Source organism: Hyaena hyaena, unplaced genomic scaffold (assembly GCF_003009895.1).
Source record: "Hyaena hyaena isolate Hyena2069 unplaced genomic scaffold, ASM300989v1 scaffold_291, whole genome shotgun sequence".
Classification (NCBI taxonomy): Eukaryota; Metazoa; Chordata; class Mammalia; order Carnivora; family Hyaenidae; genus Hyaena; species Hyaena hyaena.
Window position 1 is genome coordinate 1672984 of NW_024080921.1, and position 25946 is coordinate 1698929.

General features: G+C 35.1%; 1 protein-coding gene across 4 annotated transcripts in view; it reads right to left on the minus strand.

The window, feature by feature from the left end:
* Positions 1–964: 964 nt before the first annotated feature.
* The window catches only part of G2E3 (G2/M-phase specific E3 ubiquitin protein ligase), a 62041-nt gene continuing 37059 nt past the window's right edge, over positions 965–25946 (minus strand). For all 4 annotated transcript variants that reach the window (XM_039247144.1, XM_039247146.1, XM_039247145.1 and 1 more), the window contains 9 exons: positions 21898–22004; positions 21110–21226; positions 17458–17582; positions 17221–17353; positions 14079–14386; positions 11684–11865; positions 7804–7976; positions 3133–3323; positions 965–2022 (listed from right to left, as the gene is read on the minus strand). In XM_039247144.1, the coding sequence (XP_039103075.1) occupies positions 1766–2022; positions 3133–3323; positions 7804–7976; positions 11684–11865; positions 14079–14386; positions 17221–17353; positions 17458–17582; positions 21110–21226; positions 21898–22004 (1593 nt within the window). In that variant the 3' untranslated portion in view covers positions 965–1765. The remainder of the gene's footprint in view (positions 2023–3132; positions 3324–7803; positions 7977–11683; positions 11866–14078; positions 14387–17220; positions 17354–17457; positions 17583–21109; positions 21227–21897; positions 22005–25946) is intronic.

Sequence of the window (25946 nt, forward strand, 5' to 3'; positions counted from 1 at the left end):
AAACTAATTTGCTGGGTCTGTCAGTAAGTGTAACAAAGGAAATTATATTAAGATTATGTTTTAGTTTTCCTTTGGTATTAAGAGATATATTACCAGTATCAAATCAATTCTGTTATTTTCCTTTAAAAAATAACAAAAATTACAGGATGTCTTGGGGTGATTATGACAACAGTTGATATCTTCTTTGTGTATTAAAAAGTGTGATTAAAACCAACTTCTCAGGGACTCCTGGGTGGCTCAGTCGGTTAAGCATCCAACTTTGGCTCAGGTCATGATCTCATGGTTTGTGAGTTCGAGCCCTGCATCAGGCTCTGTGCTGACAGCTCAGAGCCTGGAGCCTACTTTCGAGTCTGTGTCTCCTTCTCTCTGCCCCTCGCCCACTTGTGCTCTGTCTCTGTCTCTCAAAAATAAATAAATGTAAAAAAAAAATTTAAAAAGAAAACCAACTTCTCATGAAGATTTACCTCTCATCCAATTTACTTTGGTGGAAAACCAATTTAATATTTGATAATAGATTAGGGACATAAAACTTTTCCGCTTTCTTCTTTTGCAAGAACAGAAATATGGGGACATGACTATGGGACTATATATCTTTAGTGGGACTATGTATATGATTTTTTTACTTTTAGTAACAAAAGTCTTTGACTTTCAGTAACATTAACAAAGTTTAAAAGGTAAGGAAAGGTAAATAAAGAGTTTACAGTAAGAGACAATGAAACACTGTAGTTAATTCTGCATGGTGAGATTAGAGTGGGTTTTTCATTCTATTTGCATTTCTTTCTTATGTGTTTCTACATTGCTTTATAATGGCAGTATCTTTCAAGAGCAAAGGAGATAAATGTTTAGCACAATGGTACCAGCTTACCTATCATACAACCATCTTGATAATAAATAACTGTCAAATAGTCAAACCTACCACATGGCAATCCACAGAGATAACTGAGGCACCCAAAATGATTCTGGATCAGACTTAATATGGTTTAATACCACACAGGGGATACAGAAAAAAAAATCTTATGATTAAAGCCAAGGCTTTAAAGAAGACACTTTCTTAGGTATTTTCAACTGTATTTTATCTGCCTGAGAAGTGTTCTTAAGACTATATGGAACGTCCATAGATTCTAGAATATTTGTGCAATTCTGCTTTTCATATAATACTTCCCATTAGGCATAATCTAATTGCAGTGAGGGTCTGTTTTAATATAAACCAGTAATCTAAAAGCATTTTTAACCAATTTAGTGCCATCCTAGGAAAAAATACTTATAACACATTCCCCAGAATATATGCCTTTGATTTATATAACAGGATTTATCAATTAGCTTTTCTATTTAATGCTTTAAAATAAAATAAGGAATAATTTGAAAATTACGTAAAACTAGAAAAACCATTGTGGCATTCTATAGCTAATACTAATTTGCAGAAATAGTGAATACAACTTTTTTCCCCATATATATATATACACACACATATATATACCATGCTTTTATACTTGAAAAAAGTCTGTACAGCTGTTTTAAACTATTTATATTAAAGTTTATGAAGCATGTATTTTAAGAAAATAGAAGAATATCATCAACTTTGACTAGTATACTTTAACAAAAAAAGTTTTTAGCTTAAACGGCCAAAACATTCCTTTACGTTCATTATCATAAATTTTATTGGGCCAAGAAGCTGACAAGTTTGTTCAAAAATGATGATGGTGATTTCTGAAATAAAACGTTATCAATAGCAGCTTTTGAAGAAGCATATCTTTTTTCAAAACATTTAATGTCCAATGTAGTGAGAACTTTCTTCCTTTTCTAGTCTTAGAGTGTTTCTTATGGCAAAGTCCATATTTTGTTGAAATTCTTGGTATGTATTGGTGATTGGAAGAGCTAAACAGTTATTACACTTGTTTCCAACAGGAAAATCCATATGAAGACACTCAATTGAAGGAGTGGGTTTAAATCCAGCAGGTGGAATGGAACTGCAACCAGTTGCAAAAATAAGAATGTCTTCCATTGTTATTGCAGATTTACCATCTGAAAAGTTTACCAAAAAAGAAAAATCCATATTATATATATTGCTATGATCATAGACTCTTTCCCAACTAGACAGGAAATATTTAAAGGCAGAGACTCTAACATCTTAGACAAACTAAATCATCACGTCAAGTGTAGTAAGAGGAAAACTGTATATCCAATAAATGTTTATTTGTACCTAAAAGGAGAACTCAGAAAATCATTTAGTTGAACTACTCATTATATATTTGAATGCCTTCTCTAATATAAAATTATCATATAATACAAGCGGTTCAGTGGGCATGATAATAAAAATAATTTTAAACCATTTGTAGATCATCCTTATTTAATAACATAGTTCATTAAATGCAGAGAGAAAAAATAAATGGTGTAAAACAACTGAACAACAACCTACCTAAAAAGAATTTCAACTAAAGTTTAAATCCTTCCCACTCAATTTAAATGGAATGATTTTACATAGCTAGTGTACAATGATAATTATCATTTTCATAGCCCTAAGCAGTGGATGAAATATAATTCAATTTCACTTAACAGTGAAAAAGATGAAATAGATGATTAGTTTAAACGTTACTCTATGCTGTGGCAATTACCTATTTATTTTTCAAGTTTTTATTTAAATTAGTTAATTTACATATGGTGTAATATCAGTTTCAGTAGTAGAATTTAGTGATTCATCGCTTACATACAACACCCAATGCTCATCACAAGTGCCCTCCTTAACACCCATCATCCATGTAGACCATCTCATTGCCCACCTCCCCTCCAGCAACCATCAGTCTGTTTTCTATAGTTCAATCTCTTATGGTTTGCCTCCCTCTTTCTTATTTTTTCCCTTTCCCTATGTTTATCTGTTTCGTTTCTTAAATTACAGAGAAGAGTGCCTTTCACCTCAAATTATCTAGAGGAAAATAAATTGCAAAATTTCTTTACTCTGTAATCTTTCCTTATCATTTTTAACTCAGTCATATAAACCCGTCTTGAAATAAATTTTGTAAATGTGGAGTTAGCAGATGAAAAGTCTTATCACCAAAAAGCAAAACTCAAAGAAATAAACTAATATACTAAAAACAAATGTTCTAAAGCAGTTAAAAAAATAAAACATCCACATACCCTCAACAGCCTGTAAGTAACTGTTCCAAAATCCCAAAGCCTGTACATCAGATAATGTGCGTACTGTAAAAAGATCACTAAGGATTTTTGCAGAAAGAGTCTCAGGTTTATGACAGAAGATGCTACAAAATGCTTCTGGGTAAGTCTGAATTTTCTCCAAAACACCAAGAGTTTTCAGACCCTGCTTAAAACTTAAGAGAAATAAACAATAAGCCAACTTTGTACATGTGTGTGATATTGCAATTACAAATTAACATTCCTAGGTAATTTACTACCACATATACTTACATATGAGGAAAAAGATTCAATCATATAGATATACATGATATGATACTTCTCAATCAGTAACAAGCAGGTATATTAATATAAATTGAATATTTTATCTGCTCACATTATTTAAGCTTATAGACTAGTGTTGAAATTAAGCTAACAATATTTTAAAAGGAAAAAAGTAGACGTGAAGTATTTTACACTGCAAAGTTAGTTCGTACAAGAATAAAGTTGTCTGGAGATTGCAAAGAAAAAGAGTAGTAACAAATCTTAGCCACATAAAAAATTAAAAATATGTACTGCTAAAAAGAAACTTAACAAAGACAAAACAAAGTGGGAATATGTTTGTTATACACATGAAAGAAAACCAATTTCTCTAATATACAAAAAATACAAATCATTTTTCTGAAAGAACAATCTAACAGGCAATTATCTAAATATGAAAGGATAAATAACAAAATACAAGTAAACTTTTTAAAATGCACATTTAAAAAAAATTTTTTTTAATGGTTTATTTATTTCTGACAGAGAGAGAGGCAGCGTGAGCTGGGAAGGGTCAGAGAGAGAGGGAGACACAGAATCTGAAGCAGGCTCCAGGCTCTGAGCTAGCCGTCAGCACAGAGTCCAACACGGGGCTCGAACCCACGAACCGTGAAATCATGACCTGAGCTAAAGTCAGATGCCCAACCGACTGAGCCACCCAGGCACCCCAAAATGCACATTCTTATTAGTAAGGAAGAATGGAGATATATTTGTCTATCAGACTGAGTAAGCCCTATCTTTGACTCTAGATCCCCTATCCACCTCCTTAAGTACCTGCTACAGATTCATCTCCTTTTCTATTGGCTTGTCCTCAAGAGCACAGAAATGTGCTTATCTTTCATCTTTAAATAGAAAAAAATTCTTTCAACCCCACCTGTTTTCCTTTCAAAGTAGGTGGTCAAGTAGGAGACCACCCACTCAACAGATTTATCTACATTCACTATCTTCATCTGCTAATTTCCTATTCACTTTTATTCCATTCCTGTCTGTATCTGAGGAAAAACTGTCCTAAGTTCATGAATAATCTCCTTCCAAGGCATCAGTCTTCTGGTTTCCCTTATTTCTCTGGCCAGATCTTTTCAGTCTCTTACAAAGCTTTGTCTTCCTTATTATTTTGCCCTAATTGTTGCTGTTTCTCCCTCACTGATCTGCATCATGGCCAATTTCTCTTCTCTCTGACCCTCTCCCACAGCAGTATTTAGCAGGTATACACTCACTTATCACTATAAAATCTATTACCTCCAGCCTAGAAATATATCCAACAGGCTAATAGTTACCATATATTCCAAGCATCCAAACTTATTAAGTCCAAAAGAAAGTTAATTAGCTTACTACCAGAATCTGAACCATAATTGATAGTTTATACTTCTATTATCCATCAAATTAGTATAGCTAAATCTAAAACAGTCATCCTTAAGAACTCCCTCTTCCATTCCTTATTAACCAAATCCTATGAATTTCCTTTTCTGAAATCCCCTTTATCTGCTCATTTCTCTGTATACCCCTCTACCACCCTATTACAAACCCATTTGCAGAGGAATTGTACCAGGTGTGCAAATTCCCAAGTTCATTTTCATGCTCTAGCTCTAGAGATGTGCCAGAAATAAACCCCAGTGCTGTCAATCATCTTGATATAGACTAAATGGAGTCCTCCCCACCCCATTAAGTCTACACCCTATTCTCTGGAATCTATGAATGTGATCTTATTTGGAAAAAAGGTCTAAGTAAATATAATTAAAGATCTTGAGATCATACTATCTAGACTACTTGCACTGGCTCTGAATCCAATGACAAGTGTCTTTATAAGAGACAGAGAGTAAAAGGGCATGTGATATAGATTCTCAAACTATAAGTATTTTCTACTGTGGAGTGATCTCCAGAATATAGTGCCAATTTAAAAACATGACTAGAAAAAAGAGTGGATGGTATGTTACTGTTTATCTAATAAAAGAAATTAGTGCACATTCACACAAATATTTATCTGCTACCATTAAAAAAAACCCCACAAATAATAGAAGGATAAACAATGAAAGTCACTAAAATGATTACGTCATAACTGGATGAAAAGTGGATGTGATAAAGAAGAAAGCTATACCTCTCTGAATACAATTGGTATCATAGAGCTGAGTTCTTTTTTTTTTAAACTATTTATTTTGAGAGAGAAAGAGCGCCCAGGGGAGGGGCAGAGAGAGAGAGAGAGAGAGAGAATCCCAAGCATGGTCTGTGCTGTCAGCACATAGCCTGATGAGGGGCCTGAACTCATAAACTGTGAGACCATGACCTGAGCTGAAATCAAAAGTCAGACACTTAACCAAGTGAGACACCCAGCTGCCCCTGAGCTCTGTCAATATACTTTCATTATACATTAGACTTTGGAACCATGCAAATATTTGACATTATTTTAAAATAAAACAAAATTTTTAAAAATCACAAAAAATAGAGGTACCTGGGTGGCTCAATCCATTAAGCATCTGACTCTTAATTTCAGGTCATGATCTCACAGTGGTGAGATCAGCTTCATGTTGAGCTCTGCACTGAGCGTGGTGCCTACATGGGATGCTCCCCCCTTCTCTCTCTGCCTCTCCCCAACTTGTGCCCATTCCCACCCTCTCTTTCTCAAAAGAAATAAACATTAAAAATAACTATCATTAAAAATAAAAAATGAAAATAAAGTGTATATTCAGTTAGTAGTATAGAAACAGAAAAACAGAATAAATATTCCAAATGTTTTTAAAAAACAGTAATTTGACTACACAGACCTAGAAAAATAATGTTAACCTATTTTCAATAATCATATTATTGGTGATAATGTTATTCAGGTTTTTTTTTTAATGTGTTTATTTTTGAGAGAGAGAAAGAGCATGAGTGGTGGAGGGGCAGAGAGAGAGAGTGAGGGAGGAAGGGAGACACAAAATCAGAAGCAGGTGCCAGGCTCCAAGCTGTCACCACAGAGCCCAATGCGTGGTTCGAACTCATAAACTGAGAGATCATGATCTGAGCCAAAGTCAGATACTCAACCGACTGAGCCACCCAAGCACCCCTAATGTTGGTAATGTTATTTGAGACTATTATTTATAAAATGTGGAATAAATCAAGTGAGTTATTATTTCATACTTTAATTCTATGTTGATAACTAAGATTCTCAACATGGAGCAAAGAAAAAGTTAAAAATCTTGCAGTAGTGAATTTGAAGTATCAGTAAAACTCAAGATGTTTTTTTACCTTAAAAAATGAACTGAAACCAAATCAAAACAGCCCTATATTTCCTAGTTTGGTTCTAATGAAAAGGCTTAAAAACAATGACTAATTCTGGCAAAAATGAGCATCCAGATTATAGTTTTCAAATACCATTCCCCAAAGAAACAAAGATTCCTTAGTCCAAAATGCAAAAAATGAGCCTGAAACACCTCATTATACCACACAGCAAGAAAGCTTTCAAAGAACAATAAGGTCAACATCAGAAGAACTCAAGAGAGGTGACTGGATAGTTCAGCCAGCTGAGTGTCCATCTTTCAACTCGGGTCATGATCTCAAGGTTTTGTGAGTTTAAGCCCCACACTGGGTCACTGCTATCAGCTCCAAGCCCACTCCAAGTCCCTCTCTCTTCTTGCCCCTGTCTGGCTCACGCTCATACAGTCTCTCTCTCTCCCTCAAAAATAAAGAAACATTAAAAAAAAAAACTCAAAAGGAACAAAAGAAGATTTACAATGGCCAAACATGGAAACAATTAGAACTTTAGTAAGGCTAGTAGGTATAATGGTTTTGAACACATCAAATATATTTAAATCTATGGTTGACAAAGGTAGGTGAACAAAACTGGCCACAGGGTGACTGATAATTATTAGATCTGTGTGGCGATTACATGATGTACCAGAGGCTGCTTACTTTCATATGTATTTTATGACACTAGAAAAAATGTGAGAGTTCAACTGTAAGTTTTCAAACTTCTTTTAAGGGTGACTAGAACAAAAAGTTTGAAGACCAGTGTTCTAAGCTAATGAAGAACAAAACTCACACCTACCTTGTTAATCAAAGAATGGTTAGTACTTATTACCCAGCAGACAATAGGTACTCAATAAATACTTATTAAATGAATGAGCAGAAATGGAATAGTTGGCTTATATGGTAAGAAACTTAAAATATTCTCTATTTAGAAAAGTAATTATAAGTTGAGATAATGATGACTTTTCCTACCAAGGCATCAGACATTTACACATTTCCATATAAAACAGAACAGGTAACTATTCTTAAAACATTAGTTTTAAAGCACTAGTTAAAATAGCTTAAATTTTTATCAAATCTCACAAGACAATCACTTTACACATGTAATTTGAGAGAATTACATATAAAATAACTTACCTTTCAAAGGGTGCTTGGACTCTCTTAATTACATGGTAAACTAGTATATCTTTTGCTAACATATATTTGTCACTTATTGATGTTATAAGTCTTAGACACCCAATAAGCTCTAGGTAGTTATAGCATTCATTTACTATTGAGTTTAAGTCAGCCACTGTTGTTGCAGTATTTACCTATAATGAAGAACATAATGAAGAAAATATACCCAGTATATTCATTTACTTGTGAATGATATTTACATTTTTCAAGTGACACTTATTACTTTATACTTTAGAGACCACCACAGTGAAAGTCTATCAAGAATTCTTTTTCCAGAATAAATGTGTAACAATCTAGTTTAATAAAGTGTATATTTCTGCCTTCAAGAAACAGAGTTTCTTTATGCCACTTTAATATAGGAATTTATTTACATAGGAGGCAATAATTGATACAGAACAGTTACATAACATGAGAAAGGCAAATGAGATAACCTGAGATTTCATGAAAGAGAGAGTATCAACTAAGACTTTTAAAAAGAGAGAAAGAATCAAAAGAGTAGTTCAGGGAACAATATAAACAAAGAAGTTCTTGACCATTTATGTGCCGGACACTTTTGTATAGGCTAGCTCTTTAACAAAGTTACACAGGGAAAGAAAGATTAAATATAGGAAGCAGTCAGGGTGCCTAGGTGGCTCAGTTGGTTAATTGTCTGCCTCTTGATTTTGGCTCAGGTCATGATCTCATGGTATGAGATGGAGCCCCACATCAGGCTCTGCACTGATTGTACAGGGCCTGCTTGGTATTCTCTCTCTCTCTCTCTCTCCCCCCCCCTCCCTCGCTATAAACAAACTTTTAAAAACACAATAGGAAGCAGTCAGTAGTCTATTTGAATAGAAAATTTCCTTTTTATTTCTTCTTTCCAAAAAACCTTTCCCAGAGATTTACATGATTTCCTTCATTCATTTCAGATCTCTGCTGAAATCCCAGAAGTTTTTCCTGACTGCCCTCATCAAAATACTACTTTCACACTCAGAGACTAACAGTTGGGTAAATATTACCTTATGCCCCCAAACCCAACTCCCTGAGTTTTAGTTAGGCATACAGCCAAACCTTCCTTACAGCTCAATGTGGCTATATGTGATTAAGAGCTGTGCAATGGAATGTGAGTGTCAAACTTCTCTGAACTCTATTTCTATTTCTTCCTTTAAGAGCAACTTTCATGTAGACGAAGACAATATATTAAGTGATTACACAATGAGAGGAGGAAATCCAATTCCCTAGATGACTTTGGTGTGTCATAACTATACCACTAAAATAGAAACCATTTGAAAAGCCAGAGACCATTTTATACTTTGTGAACCATGGGGTGTCTGTTGCAACTACTCAACTCTGCCACTATAGTTTGAAAGCAGTCACAGACACACAACAGGAAATGGGTATGGTTGTGTTCCAGTAAAACTTTTATTTATACACTTTGGGGATGAGCACTGAGTGTTATGTGGAAACTAATTTGACAATAAACTATTTGTAAAAAAAAAAAAACTTTTATTTATAACAAAAGAGGCAGAAGGCCATACTTTGCCAAATTCTATGCTAAAATCTAGATAACAAGTTTTAGAGATATGAATATCTGTTGGGGGTCTCTGTTAGAGAAGCTAAGCCTAAGATCCAAATTATTACACCCCAAACACTATCTCCTCTCTTATTCTGTTTTACTTATTTTTTTAATGTTTATTTATTTTTGAGAAAGAAAGAGAGACAGACTATGAGTGGGGGAGGGGCAGAGAGAGGAGGAGACAGAATCTGAAGCAGATTCCAGGCTCTCAGGTTAGCACAGAGCCCAATGTGGGGCCTGAACTCACGAACCATGAGATCATAACCTGAGCCAAAGTCAGATGCTTAGCTGAATGAGCCACCCAGAAGCCCCGTTTTACTTATTTTCATAATACATTTTACTACATGACAGTATAATACATAATTATGTGTTTATCTTCTGTCTTCCCTTAAAATATAAATTTCACGGAAGCAGGGACTTTGGTTCCATACTCTATCTTCAGTGATGAACCAGTATAGGGTACATAGTTAATTGTTGACTAAATGAATGAACAAACATGGTTAGGTGCACAGAAACAGGAGTATAGATAAAGCCATGAGGAGGACTGGAAGTCTTAAATGCCCTAATGAAGAGTCTGAACTTTGTTCAATTGGCAATGAGAAGTCACTGAAAATTCCTGCGGTAAAGAGCAATGTAGTCAAAACTATACTTTTGAAAGAATCATCCTAAATAAGAATATTAGAATAATATCCTAAGTGTTTAAGCCTAGACATAATTTAAGTTTGGTACAGTAAGTGCATTAGAAATAAGAAGGAAAGGCTGAATATAAGCCACTTTTAGAGACAGATGACTTGACACACACTGATAAACAGAATATGGAAGAATGAACCCATTCTCCAGAAAGGCATGGAAATAAGAAATCTCTTGAAAAAAAAATCTGGCGAAAAAACAAATTCTGGGAAAAAAAAATAGTTCTGTCTTAAACATACTGGGCTCAGTATGCCAGTTAAGACTCAGATTCTATCTGTATATAAAAGTCTAGGGGCTCAACAACACAGGTCTGGGAATAATTTAGAAAGGTTATGGGCAAGGAGGTTTCCAAATAGCACAGAGAGGACTAGTAAGACAAAACTAAAAAATGCCCCAAATTTCAGGAGTAGGCAGAAGTAAACATTAAAGAAAACTGTAGAGATGAATTCAAAGACAGTACTGATTACAAAAAGAGGGTATGAAGAAAGAAAAGCCTTTGCATATGGTGATTTACATCCCTGGAGATCAGCTACAAAACTAGCTAACTTGGGATAATGGTGGCGTGAACAGAGCCTGACTATAAGTTAAGAAATGAGTAGGAAAGAGGAAGCTGAGACAATGAGTTTATAATAAATAAATTAAAAACATGAAGAAAAAATTTTAAAATACATAATAAATAAAGATAATAAAGTACATGTTTAGTAAAGACAAAAAAAGGAAAAATAAGTTGAAGAATGATGTCCATGTTACTGACTTTGTGGTTTTAAAACTGAGGCTTAACAAGATTAACTAATATGCCCAAGGTTATACAGCTTATAGCAGTTATTTTAAGTTAAAATCTAGCTTCTGAGCATTTGCTTTTAAATATTGAACTATCTACCTATTAATTGAGACAACAGATACGTAGGCGTAAGCAGGAAGGAGGTTAAAGGAAAAAAGTTGAATGGTTTTCATTGTCTCCATTAGTTTCCAAATCAGTAACGTGTATGTAGGCAATGATACTTACAGGGCACTGTGATAGTTAAACTGTGTTGGTATAGGTAACATGTAGTACAGGGCTCAATAAATCGTAACTAGTTTTAGGTGGAACACTGAGTCTCCCCACTTGTTTCCATAAAGAAGAAATTCAGCCTTGTCCTTCTCTCCACTTATCAATCACTCTCATCTCCCTGTAGGAGTTAGAGTAAGCTTTTTGACTGGTTAGCCAAAGTTCTTGCTCTCTTCAGATCCATGTGCCTGTAGGAAAGTGCACTTTCATCTGCTCTCTAGCAGGCAATAAGGAGCCTGCCTTATATTGTCTCTGGCAGGGTAGATAAATCCATCTAATTCTGAGGAGTGTTCACAAGCCATTTTAACCACAGACTAAAGTCATATTATCCAATTGGTTTTTTATCAACATTATGTCTGGCCCTTTGATCTCTAGTTGTCTGACCTTAACATCTATCTCTTAATTGGTTGTGAACTCTGCTGGTGAACAGAACTATTGATGATACCCCTTAACTACCGCACAAAGTACTATTCTATTATAGGCCCATCATTATATTCGAATATAACTAGAATATAGTCTTTATTTTAATAAACAAGTACAATTCTTACCCTGATTACAATTTGTGCCACATCAAAGTCTGAAACATCGTCTAAAATTGGTTGGGTATTTTCTGGTCCATAAACAAGACAGTTAAACAAGGTTTTAGAAAAGAAACCAGGTGAAGGACCACCATGAACCAAAGAAATGGCAAGGATTTTTCCAGCTTCATAATAAAGATTTTCTTTCAGAGCTGTAAATACAGATAAAAGGATATCAAATATAATACTTTTATCACTATATGATAACTATCATATATGATGAATACATATACAGTAAAATTAAAAATACCCCATAACTTAGACTTAAATATAAAGTAACTTAATTCACAGAAACTAGAATCGTGTATAAAATATAGATCTCACCTAAATATATTTTTCTGAATGAAAAATAACCCATAACAGAAAAATGTAAATACAGAAAATCTTTAATACAAAAATCCCCTATAATCCTATCACCATAATAACTGGTGTGCACACTTTGATATATATTTCTCGTTATGTATGTTACTATATAGACAAATAGCTTGACTTATGTCTTTTTTCATTTACTACATTGTAATCTTATTCTATGTTATTCAAAATTATTCAAATTTACAGTTGGTTAATAAATGCATTAAGACTAATTTACAGATGTGCTGCAATGTAAAACACCTCATTACTGGCTACGTTGGCTAAGTTACATTTTCAGTTATATGAGACACAACATTACAATCAACATCTATTGCCATATTCTTGTTTATATATCTTTGGTTATTTGATTACTATAAATTCCTACATATGCTAGTAGTTCAAAGGATATAAACATTTTTAAGGTTGTTGATACACAGTGCTAAATTATCTTCCAATGGCACAAATTTACTCCCAACAGCATATGCTAACTTACCATGTAATCACAGATTTCAATATTTTTTTAATTATTTAAAATGTTTAGCTAAATGAAGTAACTTGGAGAGAGACAAAATCATATGATTTCACTGATATGTGGAATTTACGAAACAAAACAAACCACCAAAGGGAAAAATATAACAGAGAGATATACATACACACACAAATCAAGAAACAGACTCTTAAGTATAGAGTATAAGATGATTACCAGAGGGGACAGAGGTGTGGGGATGGCTTAAATAGGTGATGGGGACTAAGGAGTGCACTGGTCATGATGAGCAGAGGGTGATGTGTGGAAGTGCCAAATTACTATATTGTATACCTGAAAGTAATGTAACACTGTATGTTAACTAACTTGAATTAAAATAAAAACTTAAAAGTAAACAGAATGTTTTAGCTACTCTGATAAATCAAAAAGATAACATGTGAATTTTCCTTAAAATTGTTCTGAGCAAATTATTAATAAGTAACATTATGAATACAACAATATTATAATAACAACTTTATATGCAATGTGTGAGCAGTCACATTTTACTGATGAAGAATCTGAGTTCCAGAGAGGGCTACATAATTAATTTAAGGATATAAAACTAATGAAGTAGATGTGTACAAAACTGAAATCAGATTTTGTGAATTCATGCACTCATTCACTACACCAAAACTGTCTTAGTTAACCAATTATTTGGAGCTTTTTATTGTTGTTGCTTTTTGTTTTTTAAAAGGAGTGTAGAATTAAACTCTCTGTAGTGCGTATAGTACAAATAAACCTTGGTAGTTCTCAATTATTTTAATGATGAATCAGGCAACAGTGAAGAAGTTCTATGACATATACAGAAGGAAACTCAAATGGAGTAAGATGAGACTTCTCTTTCGAATTTCCCATTACAGCAAAAGTGTACATAGCTCCTAAAAAAAGTGCTTATATCTTCTTTTAGGTATAAAGCTTCTAAAAAAAAGAATGCTAGAATTAACCATGCTTTTTTTTAATTAAAAAAAAGTTTTCTAACCATCTTCTGAGATGCCATGTTTTAATTCCTTACCAGAAGACACAAAAGTATCATATACATATTTGCAATCCTTGAAAACAAAAGTACATTAAAAAATTCATTACATATGGACCAGAATATTATGTGATAAAAATCATAGGTTATGAAGAAACATCCTATCTACAAATTCCAAATACATGTACAAGAAGGGCTCAAATAATCATCCTTTCCATTTGGCTACTCTATTCAAATGATGGAATGAATATACATCTTTTAGAAGTTACATGTAATTACGAACTCACTCCAAAAAGGATATTTACTATAAAGAAATTAAGCATATTCTTAAATAAAAAGTATTTCACTATAAAATTTACTCTTCACTCCTTCTCCTCTTTTCTGTGATTCAATCGGTATTTTATTAACAAAGTGAATGATACATTTTGACCACAGGAACTGAAAATTAATTCTAACCAATTATCTCTTTCTTTACACATGGTATCTTCAGTAAGTACAATAATAAATAAAACAATTACCTTGAGAATTTAGAGACAAATTCTTTGACAAGGACCCTTCAAATATTGGTGAATTCTCAAGATGCTGCATTAAGAGACTTAGGAATTCTTGCTTTGATCCAGGATGCTCTCTTCCAAAATTATCATTTTCATTAACATATGCTACTTCAATTGTATATGAAGGATTAAAGTTTTGATTTCTGAATCCATCTAAGGCACTACTCCAGATATTGGCTTTATTAATCCATAATCTTTTAGTTTTTTTTTTAATTTGAAATCCTAATTCCATTATTATTGTTGATATATCTCTTCTAAATTTGCTGCCTTGCCTATAAAACACGAATTTAAACATAAAGGTTAAGTACTCTAAAGTACTTCACATGACAAAGCAGTTACATAGCCAATAAAAAAATAGAAAAATATATCAAAAGGAAGTTCTTCCCCAACTCCCACCCAAAAGCACACAATAGGTACCACCTGTTTTTTGATTTGATTCTAAAGTCTTGACTTCTTCCCCAATTTCCTACCAAATTAAAATGTAATGTCATAAATGATTTATGAGAATGTTGATAGATCTTTATTTCAAATTTGGTCATTTCAGTAGATTCAGATGTAAGAGTCAGAAGCTCAGAACCTCACCACCTTGGCCAATGGCTATAATAAACAGTTGCTTAAGTGTATATCAAGTTCACGAGATCCTTTAAAAATAGAATATTATCTTTGCTTACTCAGTGAGAAAACCACAGCTTTAAGAGATTACACAATGTATTTTTAATCATAAAGTTAGTTAAAAGTAGAGCTAATATTACAAACACTATTCACAACCCTTTAAATCGTGCTTTTTAGTCTAGACCAGTAATTCTCATAGTTCCAAACCAGCAGCAGCAACAGCATCTGGAAACTTGTTAGAAATGCAAATTCTTTATTTTTTCCAAGATTTTATTTTTAAGTAATCTCAACACCCAATGTGGAGCTCAAACCCACAACCCTAAAATCAGAAGTTACATACTCAACTGACTGAGCCAGCCAGGCCCCCCAGAGATGCAAATTCTTGAGCTACACAACAGGTAAACAGAATCAGAACCTCTGAGCATGAAGCCTAGCAATCCATGTCTTGATAAGACCTCCAGGCAATTGTATGGATTGATTCAATTTCCATCTGTACCTAGAATTAATGTACTCAAAATAATCCTGTTTGGAGCAATGTCCATGGATCATCTTTCTACATCAAGTATAAATTTTTCTCATCATAAAACATTACAATGTGCCAATGTGGGTCAGCCTTTGCTTTTCTTCTTCATACAACCCTCTTTCATAAACCCAAGTTTCATTAAACCAGTCTTTTGGGAATAAAGACTATCCATCAGAAGTATGCCTTGGTGTAGCAGGTTGATATCTAGCTCCTACCTGGAATGGAAATGCCAATGCTATTCTTTTAGAATATGATGTTAAACCAAGGAACAAGGACTCAAACTTTTCTGGTATAACAACTTTGGAAACCTACATGTTAAAATTTTTAAAACTAAGGTGAACACCTTTTTTGGTACTAAAAGTAATTTAAAAAAATTTGTGACAAATTTTCAGTTAACACAAGTGGTATCTTAAAACAGCAATTCTTTACTTTTTGAATAGTACTTCTTATTCCATTTCTATCTATAAATCTAGTTTTCACAGAAATTCTTTACTTTCTAAGTTTAAACTTGTGTCTATTTTTAACAAAAAAGTATTTCATCATGTTTAGCTACTAAAGTTACTTTTGGCTTTTTTTTATAAACTCCTTTGCAAAGTTACATATACTTAAAAATATTAACCTCTGCTGAATAAATACCTGATACATAATAAAGTTGTAATGCTAGTCTTATTTAAATGTTTATGAATGATTCTAAAGTTACTTATTTTGCTTTTATGAAAATATTTAAGCATCGCTGAGCGTGGTGGTGAGCGCCTGTAGTCCCAGCCATTAGGGAGGCTGAACCAGGAGGAAAGCTTGAGCACAGGAGTTCTGGGCTGTAATGCGTTACGCCAAATGGGTGTCTGCGCTAAGTTCGGCATCAATATGGTGACCTCCTGAGAGCCGGACACCACCAGGTTGCCTAAAGGAAGGGTGAACTGGACCAGGTAGGAAAATATTTAGGCATTAATACAATACAATAACACTTGTAAAGTATGTCTTAAACTTTCTAAAGAGGTGACATTTAGACCTCTGACACTGACAGCAAATATATTAAGCAAATGATTATAAAATAAAAAAATAGTATCTATATTAAGGATTCCTTCCTTTTAACAAAGTAACATGGTATCCTTAATATTTTAAACCACCTTGAAAATGATCTATAATCTGTATTTTACGTCACAACTCAATACACAATAAATTTTCATATACATTCTTTCTATGTGCAATGCAATCTGATATTTTATATTCTATTTTATCCTGTTTTTCTTTTTGCCATGCTGGTTGCACTGACTTTCATGATCATATGTTGGTCCAATAGTTTAAAAAATGCTTTTCCAGGAGCACCTGGGTAGCTTATTTGGTTAAGCCTCTGACTTATGATTTTGGCTCAGGTCATGATCTCAACGTTTTGTGAGTTCAAGCCCCATGTTAGGCTGTGCACTGACAGTCTGGAGCCTGCTTGGGATTCTCTCTCTCCCTCGCTCTCTGCCCCTTCTTTGCTCTCTCTCGCAAAATAAACAAACATTAAAACAAAAATAAAAACAAAACAAAAACCTCATTCAGGGATGCTTGGTGGCTCAGCTGGTCAAGTGTCTGACTGAGGCTAAGGTTATGATCTCACAATTAGTGAGTATGAGCCCTGCATGCGGCTGTCTGCTGTTACCACAGAGTTGACTTTGGATCCTCTGTCTCCTCCTTTCCTCTCTGCCCCTCTCCTGCTCACACTCTCTCACTCAAAAATAAACATAAAAGAAAAAAAAAAGAAAAAACACTCTTCCAGAATACTAAGATCAGCTAATATGCTAAGTGTATGAAGCTACCTTCTATTGTAATTTTTTTCAAAATAGAATTTTATAGGGATGCCTGGCTGGCTCAGTTGGTAGAGCAAGTGACTCCTGTCTTGAGGTCATGAGTTCAAACCCCATATTGGGTATAGAGCTTACTTAAAAAAAAAAAAAATTATATTTTTCTCCAATTCAAAAGACATACCTCAGTAGATCTTTATGTTGGGGTCCAGGTGACTGTCTGGGTAATTTAGGTGATGATTCTTCCAATAAACAATCAGTTATTCCCACATTATTAGTGTTGGGTAATGTATGCTTTTTGGCTTTTTGGAAATCCTCTGCAAATTTAAAACCCTACGTTAGCATTATAGAAATATAGAAAGAAATTTTTCAATAATATACATTTGAAAAAATACCTTTATTCAAAAGTACAAAATATTACCTGAATTGTAGAGAATACCTCTACATTCCAAACACTCCCAGTTTTGTTCCCATGATCGTAATGAGGAACAAGCTAAATGTGTTCCGCTAGAACCACAACACTGACAGCGCTTTATTTCCCATTTGCTGAGGACATAAAGAGAAGCATATTTACATTTTAGGATTAACTTGGTCTAATTCCAACCACTAGCACTGCCAAAGGCTACAGAGTCTGCCTCACATATAACCAGCCCTTCTACAAAAGGAGGAAAAATAGATTATCTGCTTTGATACATTACTTTTTCTTCATATATATTTTTTCTATTTCATTTATTATGTTTGTAACCACCTCCTCCTCTAAATATTCACTAATTTAAAATGTCTAAACTAAATATCAACATGTACATTCACATAAACAAGGATATAAACATTAGAGAGAATATGATTAAGAAAGAAAAAATTTCTTTTATATTTGGAAACTACTACGGCCAAAGGGAGATTGCTATGTCAATGTGTCCAACGTGGAAGAAGCATTCAGTAAATATTTAACTAAAATATTACCTTTCCAATTCAATGTGAGGAATTATTTCCTACAAAAGATTCTTCAGACACTAGTATTGTGGCTCAACAGGATCCAGAACTTACTATGTGGCCCATATTAATATTTTCTTATTTGTTCCCCTCCATCCACCCCCAGCCTCCATGTTTCCCAATAGGCTGTGTGATGTGTGTGTTTTCTGTATAGGTGTGGGTGTGGGTTGTGGTGTGGGGCCTACTTTTAGTTTGGTTGGGTACACCCTCAATGAATCAAAATGGATATATATTCTCTGTGTGTGTGGATGTGTAGGTAAGAGAGGCCATTGGAAACCCTCCCTTCCATTTGGTATAGGTGAATCTCTCTCTGTGTGGATACAGGTCTATAGCTGTGTGTCTCCCCAACTTCCCCAGATAGTTCTGCCAAATGATGATGAAGAGAAAGAAAAGAACAGCTAACATGAGCACTTACTATATACTAGGACCAGTTCTCTTTATATGAAAAGTTTAATCCTCATAATTTTTTTTACTAAATTTTTTTCAATGTTTTTATTTATTTCTGAGAGAGACAGAGAGAGAGAGAGAGAGAGAGAGACAGCGTGAGCAGGGGAGGGTCAGAGAGAGAGGGAGATACAGAATCTGAGACAGGCTCCAGGCTCTGAGCTGGCTGTCAGCACAGAGGCCGATGCAGGGCTCGAACACATGAACCATGAGATCATGACCTGAGCCGAAGTCGGCCGCTTAACCGACTGAGTCACCCAGGTGCCCCAATCCTCATAATTTTAAAAAGCAGAGAAAACCACTGTTACCCTTCAATTTAAAGAGGAGGAAACCAAAACACAGATGGGTAAATAACTTGCCCAATTAAATTTACACTGCTTGTTAAGTCTCACTGAGGCTTCCAACCTAGTTGACCAGGCTTCATTCAGGCCCATGCTTCTAACCACTATACCATGGTGGTTAGAAAGCAAACGCTTTCCTATATCTAGGATGAGGAAGTCGGATTACCAGAAAAAGCATTCAAATGGCAGGTATTGTGTCCCAGGAGAAATGAGAAGGGATTCAATCTCAAATAACTGCTAGAAAGAAAAGTGAGCGTGGTAACTACTAACTGGGTGAATAAATTTAGAAAATATCAGTATTAGTCAATGTATTGCTTCTTGGAAATCTAAGGTGCTAGGGTGTGTGGGTGGCTTAGTTGGTTAAGCATCTGACTCTTGATTTCAGCTCAGATCATGATCTCATGGTTCATGGGCTCTGCACTGACAGTGTGGGGCCTACTTGGGGATTCTGCTCATGCTTGCCCTCCATCTCTCTATCTCTCAAAAAATAAATAAATAAGCTTTAAAAAAAAAAAGACACCTAAAGTAACTTATTGTTCACAAAGCACATCTATATATATCATCTCATCTGTGCCTCACCACAACCCTTTAGAGGGGGTATTATTAGTGTTTCCAAATGAATAATCAGGGTCCCCAATCACATAAGAATATACAACACTTGAGGGGCACCTGAGTAGCTCAGTCAGTTAAGTGCCTGCCTTTGACTCAGGTCATGATCTTATGGTTCTTGATTTCGAGCCCCACATCGGGCTCTGTGCTCACAGCTCAGAGCCTGGAGCCTGTTCAGATTGTCTCTCCATCTCTCTCTGCTCCTTCCCACTTGCTCGTGTATGCTCTCTCTCGCTCAAAAATGAAGAATATACGACACTCGACATCTGTGATAAGACCTCTGCCCTTAAATAATTTTTAATCTAATGAAAAAAACAAATTTAAATAATGTCAATTATATTGTAACATACACACAAAAGAAAAAACCCAGCCCAGAATGGGAAATCAGGAGTGGTAAGAGCTTCTTAGGGAAATTTTTCAAAGCAGGCAAGACATCAGCTGAGCCTTTGCAAATAAGAGGTCTTACCCAGCCAAATCATTTTCCGTGAGAAACAAGGCTCCCAATATTCTGCTTTGTACTTTTAAGTTTCAGCTTGCCATGTTAAGTAAGATTATACAACAGCGATTAAAAATGTATTGAAATATCCTCCATAAATTTCAACAAAATTGGATGTTACTTTTTATTCTGCATCTTAAAAAATGAAGATACTCTTGATTTCTAGTATCCAACACAGTATAGTGTACATAAAAGGCACAAAATGATTGTTAAGATTAGAGCCAATATCTACTCATAGTTCAAAAGAATAATCAATAAATTTCAAATGCCAAAACCTTTTTATAGTGACCCAAAAGAATACTGCTAGATTATTAAGCTATGGAATAGTGCCATCCAAAAGAAACACATTGCAAGTCATTTAATTTAAACTTTCCTAGTAACCTGATTGAAAAGGTAAAAGAAACAGGTGAAATGAATTTCAGCACTTCCAAAATATGATTTTGCTTGACATGTAATCAATATCAAAAAGTCACTAACAAGATGCTTTAAGTTATTTTTGTCTTACTATTATGGGCCGAATTGTGTCCCCTCCAAATTCATAAGTTGGAGTCCCAAAACCCAGTACACCTCACTATGTGTTTTTATTTGGAGATGGGGCCTTTAAAAATATAATTAAGATAAAATGAGGTCACATGGGTGGGCCCTAATTTAATATGACTGGTGTCCTTATAAGAAAAGAACATTAAGACACAGGCAGAGGGACAATAATGTGAAGACAAAGTTAGAAGGGAGCCATGTGCATGACAAGTAGAGATGCTTAAGTAGAAATAAAACTGGCTAAAACCTCTATCTGTAATTTCTAGCCTCCAGGATGGTGAGAAAATAAATTTCTGTTATTATGGCAGGTTTAGCAAATTAAGACAGTAAGTCCTCACTGTGTATTCACACTTAAAACACTTCTCAGTTTGGAGTAGCCACATTTCAAGTGCTCAACAGCCAACGTGGCGAGTAGCTACCATACAGGACAGTGTAGCTCTAGACAATGAAGGCTCAGTAAACACACCACAGAAATTAGTTACAACTATCCGACAGCAATACTTTCTCTGTAAATATGCTTTTAATAAATATACCTCCTGTCAAGTTAAAACTTCAAACATTCTTAGAGCAAATCTACATTTCACGAACTAGAAAACTACTTCCTCAACCAACAGTTTAAAAAACGACACTAAACATAAAGGGACTTCCCAATATACCTATCAGGTGCATTATAGTCTCGTCCTTCTTTGCAACGACATCTTCGGACATCACAATGCTCATAGTGTTGCAGAAGCTCTTGATAAGCATTTTCCTCTAGTTCCCAAGATGCATCTCTATAAACAAAGATATAAAATGTACTATGAACTAAAATTTTGCATCAAAGGATTGGTAATGAATATAAAAGAAACTTCTCACATACTTGGCAACAAGGATAAAACAATGCTTTTCGGGATTAATCATTGTCTTTAAGATATAAATCTATTAGTGTCATTTTATCCTACAGTTAATTATTCTCACAGTGAATTTTCAAATGCTAAATGAGAAATAAGAAATTTTCTAACATCTACATTTTTTCTAATATTTCACTTCTAATTTTTAAATTTCAAGTTTAGTGCCATTATTTCCTCCTCTTTAAGTACTAAGAAAATCCTTCTTATATACTTTAAACCACACCTTGATTCTCTTAGAAAATTTATATATACCATTTTGAAAGTCTATTACACTTGGGTATAAGTCAACCAATTAATATTGTACATACTGAGGTATTTATTAAGACACTGTAAGTCAATTAATGAGACATTTTAAGTCACAGCCCCTGCTCTCAAGAACTAGCAATGAGTTCTTGGGAAGAAGGAGGCAGTGGGTGGAGGGACAGCTTTACATTTCCACGTTTAAGATGGCTGCTTATTTATGATCATTTTAATCATACATAAGTGATTATTTCCATTGTTATTAAATCCTACATTTACATATCTTTTTTGTCAAGAGGCTAAATGGTACTCACTTTTCAGGAATATGAATTCCCATTCTCAACATCTCTTTCTGAAATATATCACTATTATTGCATATTGTGCATCTAAAGAAAAACACTCCTGCATTTATTGCTTGAACCTGTAACAGAAAACAGAAATCCATTGTTAACAATTTAACAAGGTATCAGGTTATAAATTGTAACAGGTAACAAAACATGTACTATTTTTCACTTAATATATTATAAAAACATATTTTCTATGCTAGTTCTTATGCTTTGATACTCTACTGCTAAAATTTTGAAAAATTTTCCCGCAATGATGAAAAATAATTAAGTTAATGAACTGGCTGTTCTTTTTTTTTTTTTTTTTTTACAAATAGTTTATTGTCAAGTTGGTTTCCATATAACACCCAGTGCTCATCCCCACAAGTACCCCCCTCCGTGCCCATCCCCCCCCCCCCCCCCCACCATAAGTCCTCAGTTTTTGTCAGCATTCAAGAGTCTCTCATGGTTTGCCTTTCCCCCTTTCCCCTACCATTTCCCCCCTTCTTCTCCCCCGTGGTCCTCCATTAAGTTCCTCCTAATCCTCCTATACGTGCAAACATATGATATTTGTCCTTCTCTGCCTGACTTATTTCGCTCAGCATAACACCCTCAAGGTCCATCCATGTAGCTACACATGGCCAGATTTCATTCTTTCTCATTGCCATATAGTATTCCATTGCACAGATAAACCAAATCTTTTTAATCCATTCGTCCGTTGATGGACACTTAGGCTCTTTCCATGTTTTGGCTATTGTTGAAAGTGCTGCTATGAACATTGGCGTACATGTGCTCCTATGAACTGGCTGTTCTTAACTTTACATCTATCACATATTTTTCTCAACTTTTATTATTCCAATGTTTTCTTTTTTCACTGTTTACTTATTTGAGGAAGAGAAGAAAGAGAAAGAGAGAGAGAGAAAGTAGGAGGGGAGAGAGAGAGAGAGAGAGAGAGAATCCCAAGCAAGCTCCATGCTGTAAGCGCAGAGCCCGACATGGGGCTCAAACCCACAAACCGCCCCCAAGACCTGAGCCAAAACCAAGAGTCAGACGCTCAACCAACTGAGCCACACAGGTGCCCCTAATGTCATTTCTGTCCTCAAATATTGTGTTATCCATCACTCTCTGTGAATAAAATGTAAAAATATTGATTTACTTCATCTGGGAAAGGTGTTTAAATAAGTATTACTATAAATCATCCTTGGTTCTGTTTTTAACTCAATCTCTAAGTGACTTTTTTCCTAAGAGGGGAGAATTATAAAACCTATTCTTATTTTCAGCACATAGAAATACAGAACCCTCAGGCAGAAAATATGAGGAAACAGAAAACTATAAACCTATTAGAAAGAGTACCCATCCTCATTTAAAACAATTAGCAGCACATATTTAGTAACTATTTACCCCCTATAGTGTATTACCCTCTATAGTGCAGGTGCTGAACACTATGCTATGTACCGAAAATAGAAACATAAAATAACTTAGATCCTATTTCAAGGAATTATTGTGAGGTACAATTATAATTTGTAAAAGTGTGTGTGTGTGTTTAAGTATATACATGAAAGAGAGAGGAAGAAGTACCTAAGTCTATGTAAGAGCCTGACAAAAATGACAGAAGAATGGTGAAGTCAAAGCAAAATTTGGAAGAGGAAACAAAGGTTTGCCAGGAAAATAGGACAAAAGACATTAGAAGGAAATGTAATTGTATATATCAAGTTTCCATGGCAAGAGAGAGCAAAATGTGATGAGGGAACTAATTAATAATATATTTAGGGATTACACGCTGGCAATAATGAACTCAGTAATGAGGTTAGACAGGTAAATCAAAGCCAGCAATGTATGTGAAAAATTGGTAAGAAATAAGGCATGCAGGAGAAAAAGCCAGTTAATAAGCTCCTTCAAATGTCTAGTTTAAAAAAAAAGTGTCTACACCCCCAAAAGCAAAGGAATCAAGAGCAAAAATAAACGATTGGGACCTCATCAAGATTAAAAGCTTCTGCACAGCAAAGGAAACAACCCACGAAACTAATAAGCAACCAACAGAATGGGAAAAGATAGTTGCAAATGACATATCAGATAAAGGGCTAGTATCCAATATCTATAAGGAACTCAACCAAACTCCGCACCCGAAAAACAAACAACCCAGTGAAGAAATGGGCAGAAAACATGAACAGACACTTTTCCAAAGAGGACATCCAGATGGCCAACAGACACGTGAAGCGATGCTCAGCATCCCTCCTCATCAGGGAAATACACATCAAAACCACACTGAGATACCACCTCACACCAGTAAGAGTGGCTAAATGAGCAAAACAGAGAACGCGAGATGCTGGCGAGGATGTGGAGAAACGGGCACCCTCCTACACTGTTGGTGGGAATGTAACTGGTGCAGCCCCTCTGAAAACAGTGTGCAGGTTCCTCAGGAAACTAACAATAGAACTCCCCTAGGACCCAGCAATAGCACTGCTAGGAATTTACCCAAGGGATACAGAAATGCTGATGCATAGGAGCACATGGACCCCAAGAGCAATCTCTTGTGAAAGTTCTGCTTAACCTTGTTATTCTGTCAGTGGGTTACAAACCTTTTAAGATTCCCTGTGGGAGACTAAACACTGTGTTGTGCTACCCACAGCTAAAGTCAGTATACAGTGTGACTTAAAGACATTAAGTCCTGTAGTATTTCCTGTAATTCACTGGCCAGCATATGTCTGTGTCTTCACAGAACACCAGCACTCATGAGGGCAAATTACAGAAAAGTTGTGTGCAGTTTCATTTTATTAATGCATTTTTATTTTAAGGCACTGCTTTTCTGAGGTAAGGCTTAAAAAGGGACATCGATGTGCTTAATCACTAAAAGGAAACAAGAAAATCAGTTAACAAAAGCTTATTACACTATATACATAGAAATACAAAGAAATCCCTTAAAACAGACTCGAAATTGGTACAGTAGGAAAAGCTTTGGGATATTTCACTCCATGTTTGTACAGACAACACATGCTGCTTTCCTTTTCATCCTCACACCCCTGAAGCTGGCTTCACAGAGTGGAGAGGTTTTCGGGACAACAAACACAAGGCCAAGAGTCCCACATACCCATGAATTCCCCTATCCACTGGCACCATGAGGGAGCCACAGTGTTTAAATAATCAAACCTTGTTCCTTTTCTTCATGTTTGTAGTGTTTCACTGAACACTTTTTGTTTTTTTAGTGTTTATCTTGAGAGAGAGAGAGAGAGAGAGAGAGAGCACGTGTGAGCTGGGGAGGAGAGGAGAAAGAGAAAGAGAGATAGAGAGAGAGAGAGAGAGAGAGAGGAGAGAAAATCCCAAGCAGGTTCTGTATGGTCAAGAGAGAGCTCGAAGTGAGGCTCAGTTTCACAAACCATGAGACCATGACCTGAGTAAAAATTAAGAGTCAGATGCTTAACCAACTGAACCACTAAGCATTCCCTCAATGCAAGTTTAAAAAAAAAAAAAAAAAAGCCATCGTTCTATTCCTTCCTCCTATCAAAACTCAGTAGTGACATGAAGGTGAAAAGGTAACTGGGGACACCTAGGCATTAATAACAAGAATTATTCATAATGGGCTACTGTTAACACTGTACATGGTTAGGACAGTGGGCAACCAAGACAAATTTCAACTGTCCATGACATTAGATTGAAGTATTATTAGCTCTGTGGGCTGACATTTAACATTAGTATAACAAGATCCTGCCATACCTTCACTGACAAAATCCTGTGTAGCTGTGAAACTTTGATGACAGACTAGTTTCTTTAACTTCACATGTGATTTTAGAGACATAGGGCCTTTTGGCTCAGAAAGGCCTTGGCATTTCACATTGTTCACAGCAGATTAAGGCTGGATAGTTCAAAAACATATAGGCAGTACAATTCCACTAAGACGCCTCACCACCTTCTGTGTCTTGAGTTCTTGGTGTTTTGATGGTGGACCTTTGATCTTTGGATATTGGTGGCACAGGATCTACAAATCTAATATTGTCATAAAAGGTATGAACAGCACTGAGATTAAAATTTGGTCCTTGGGCTTA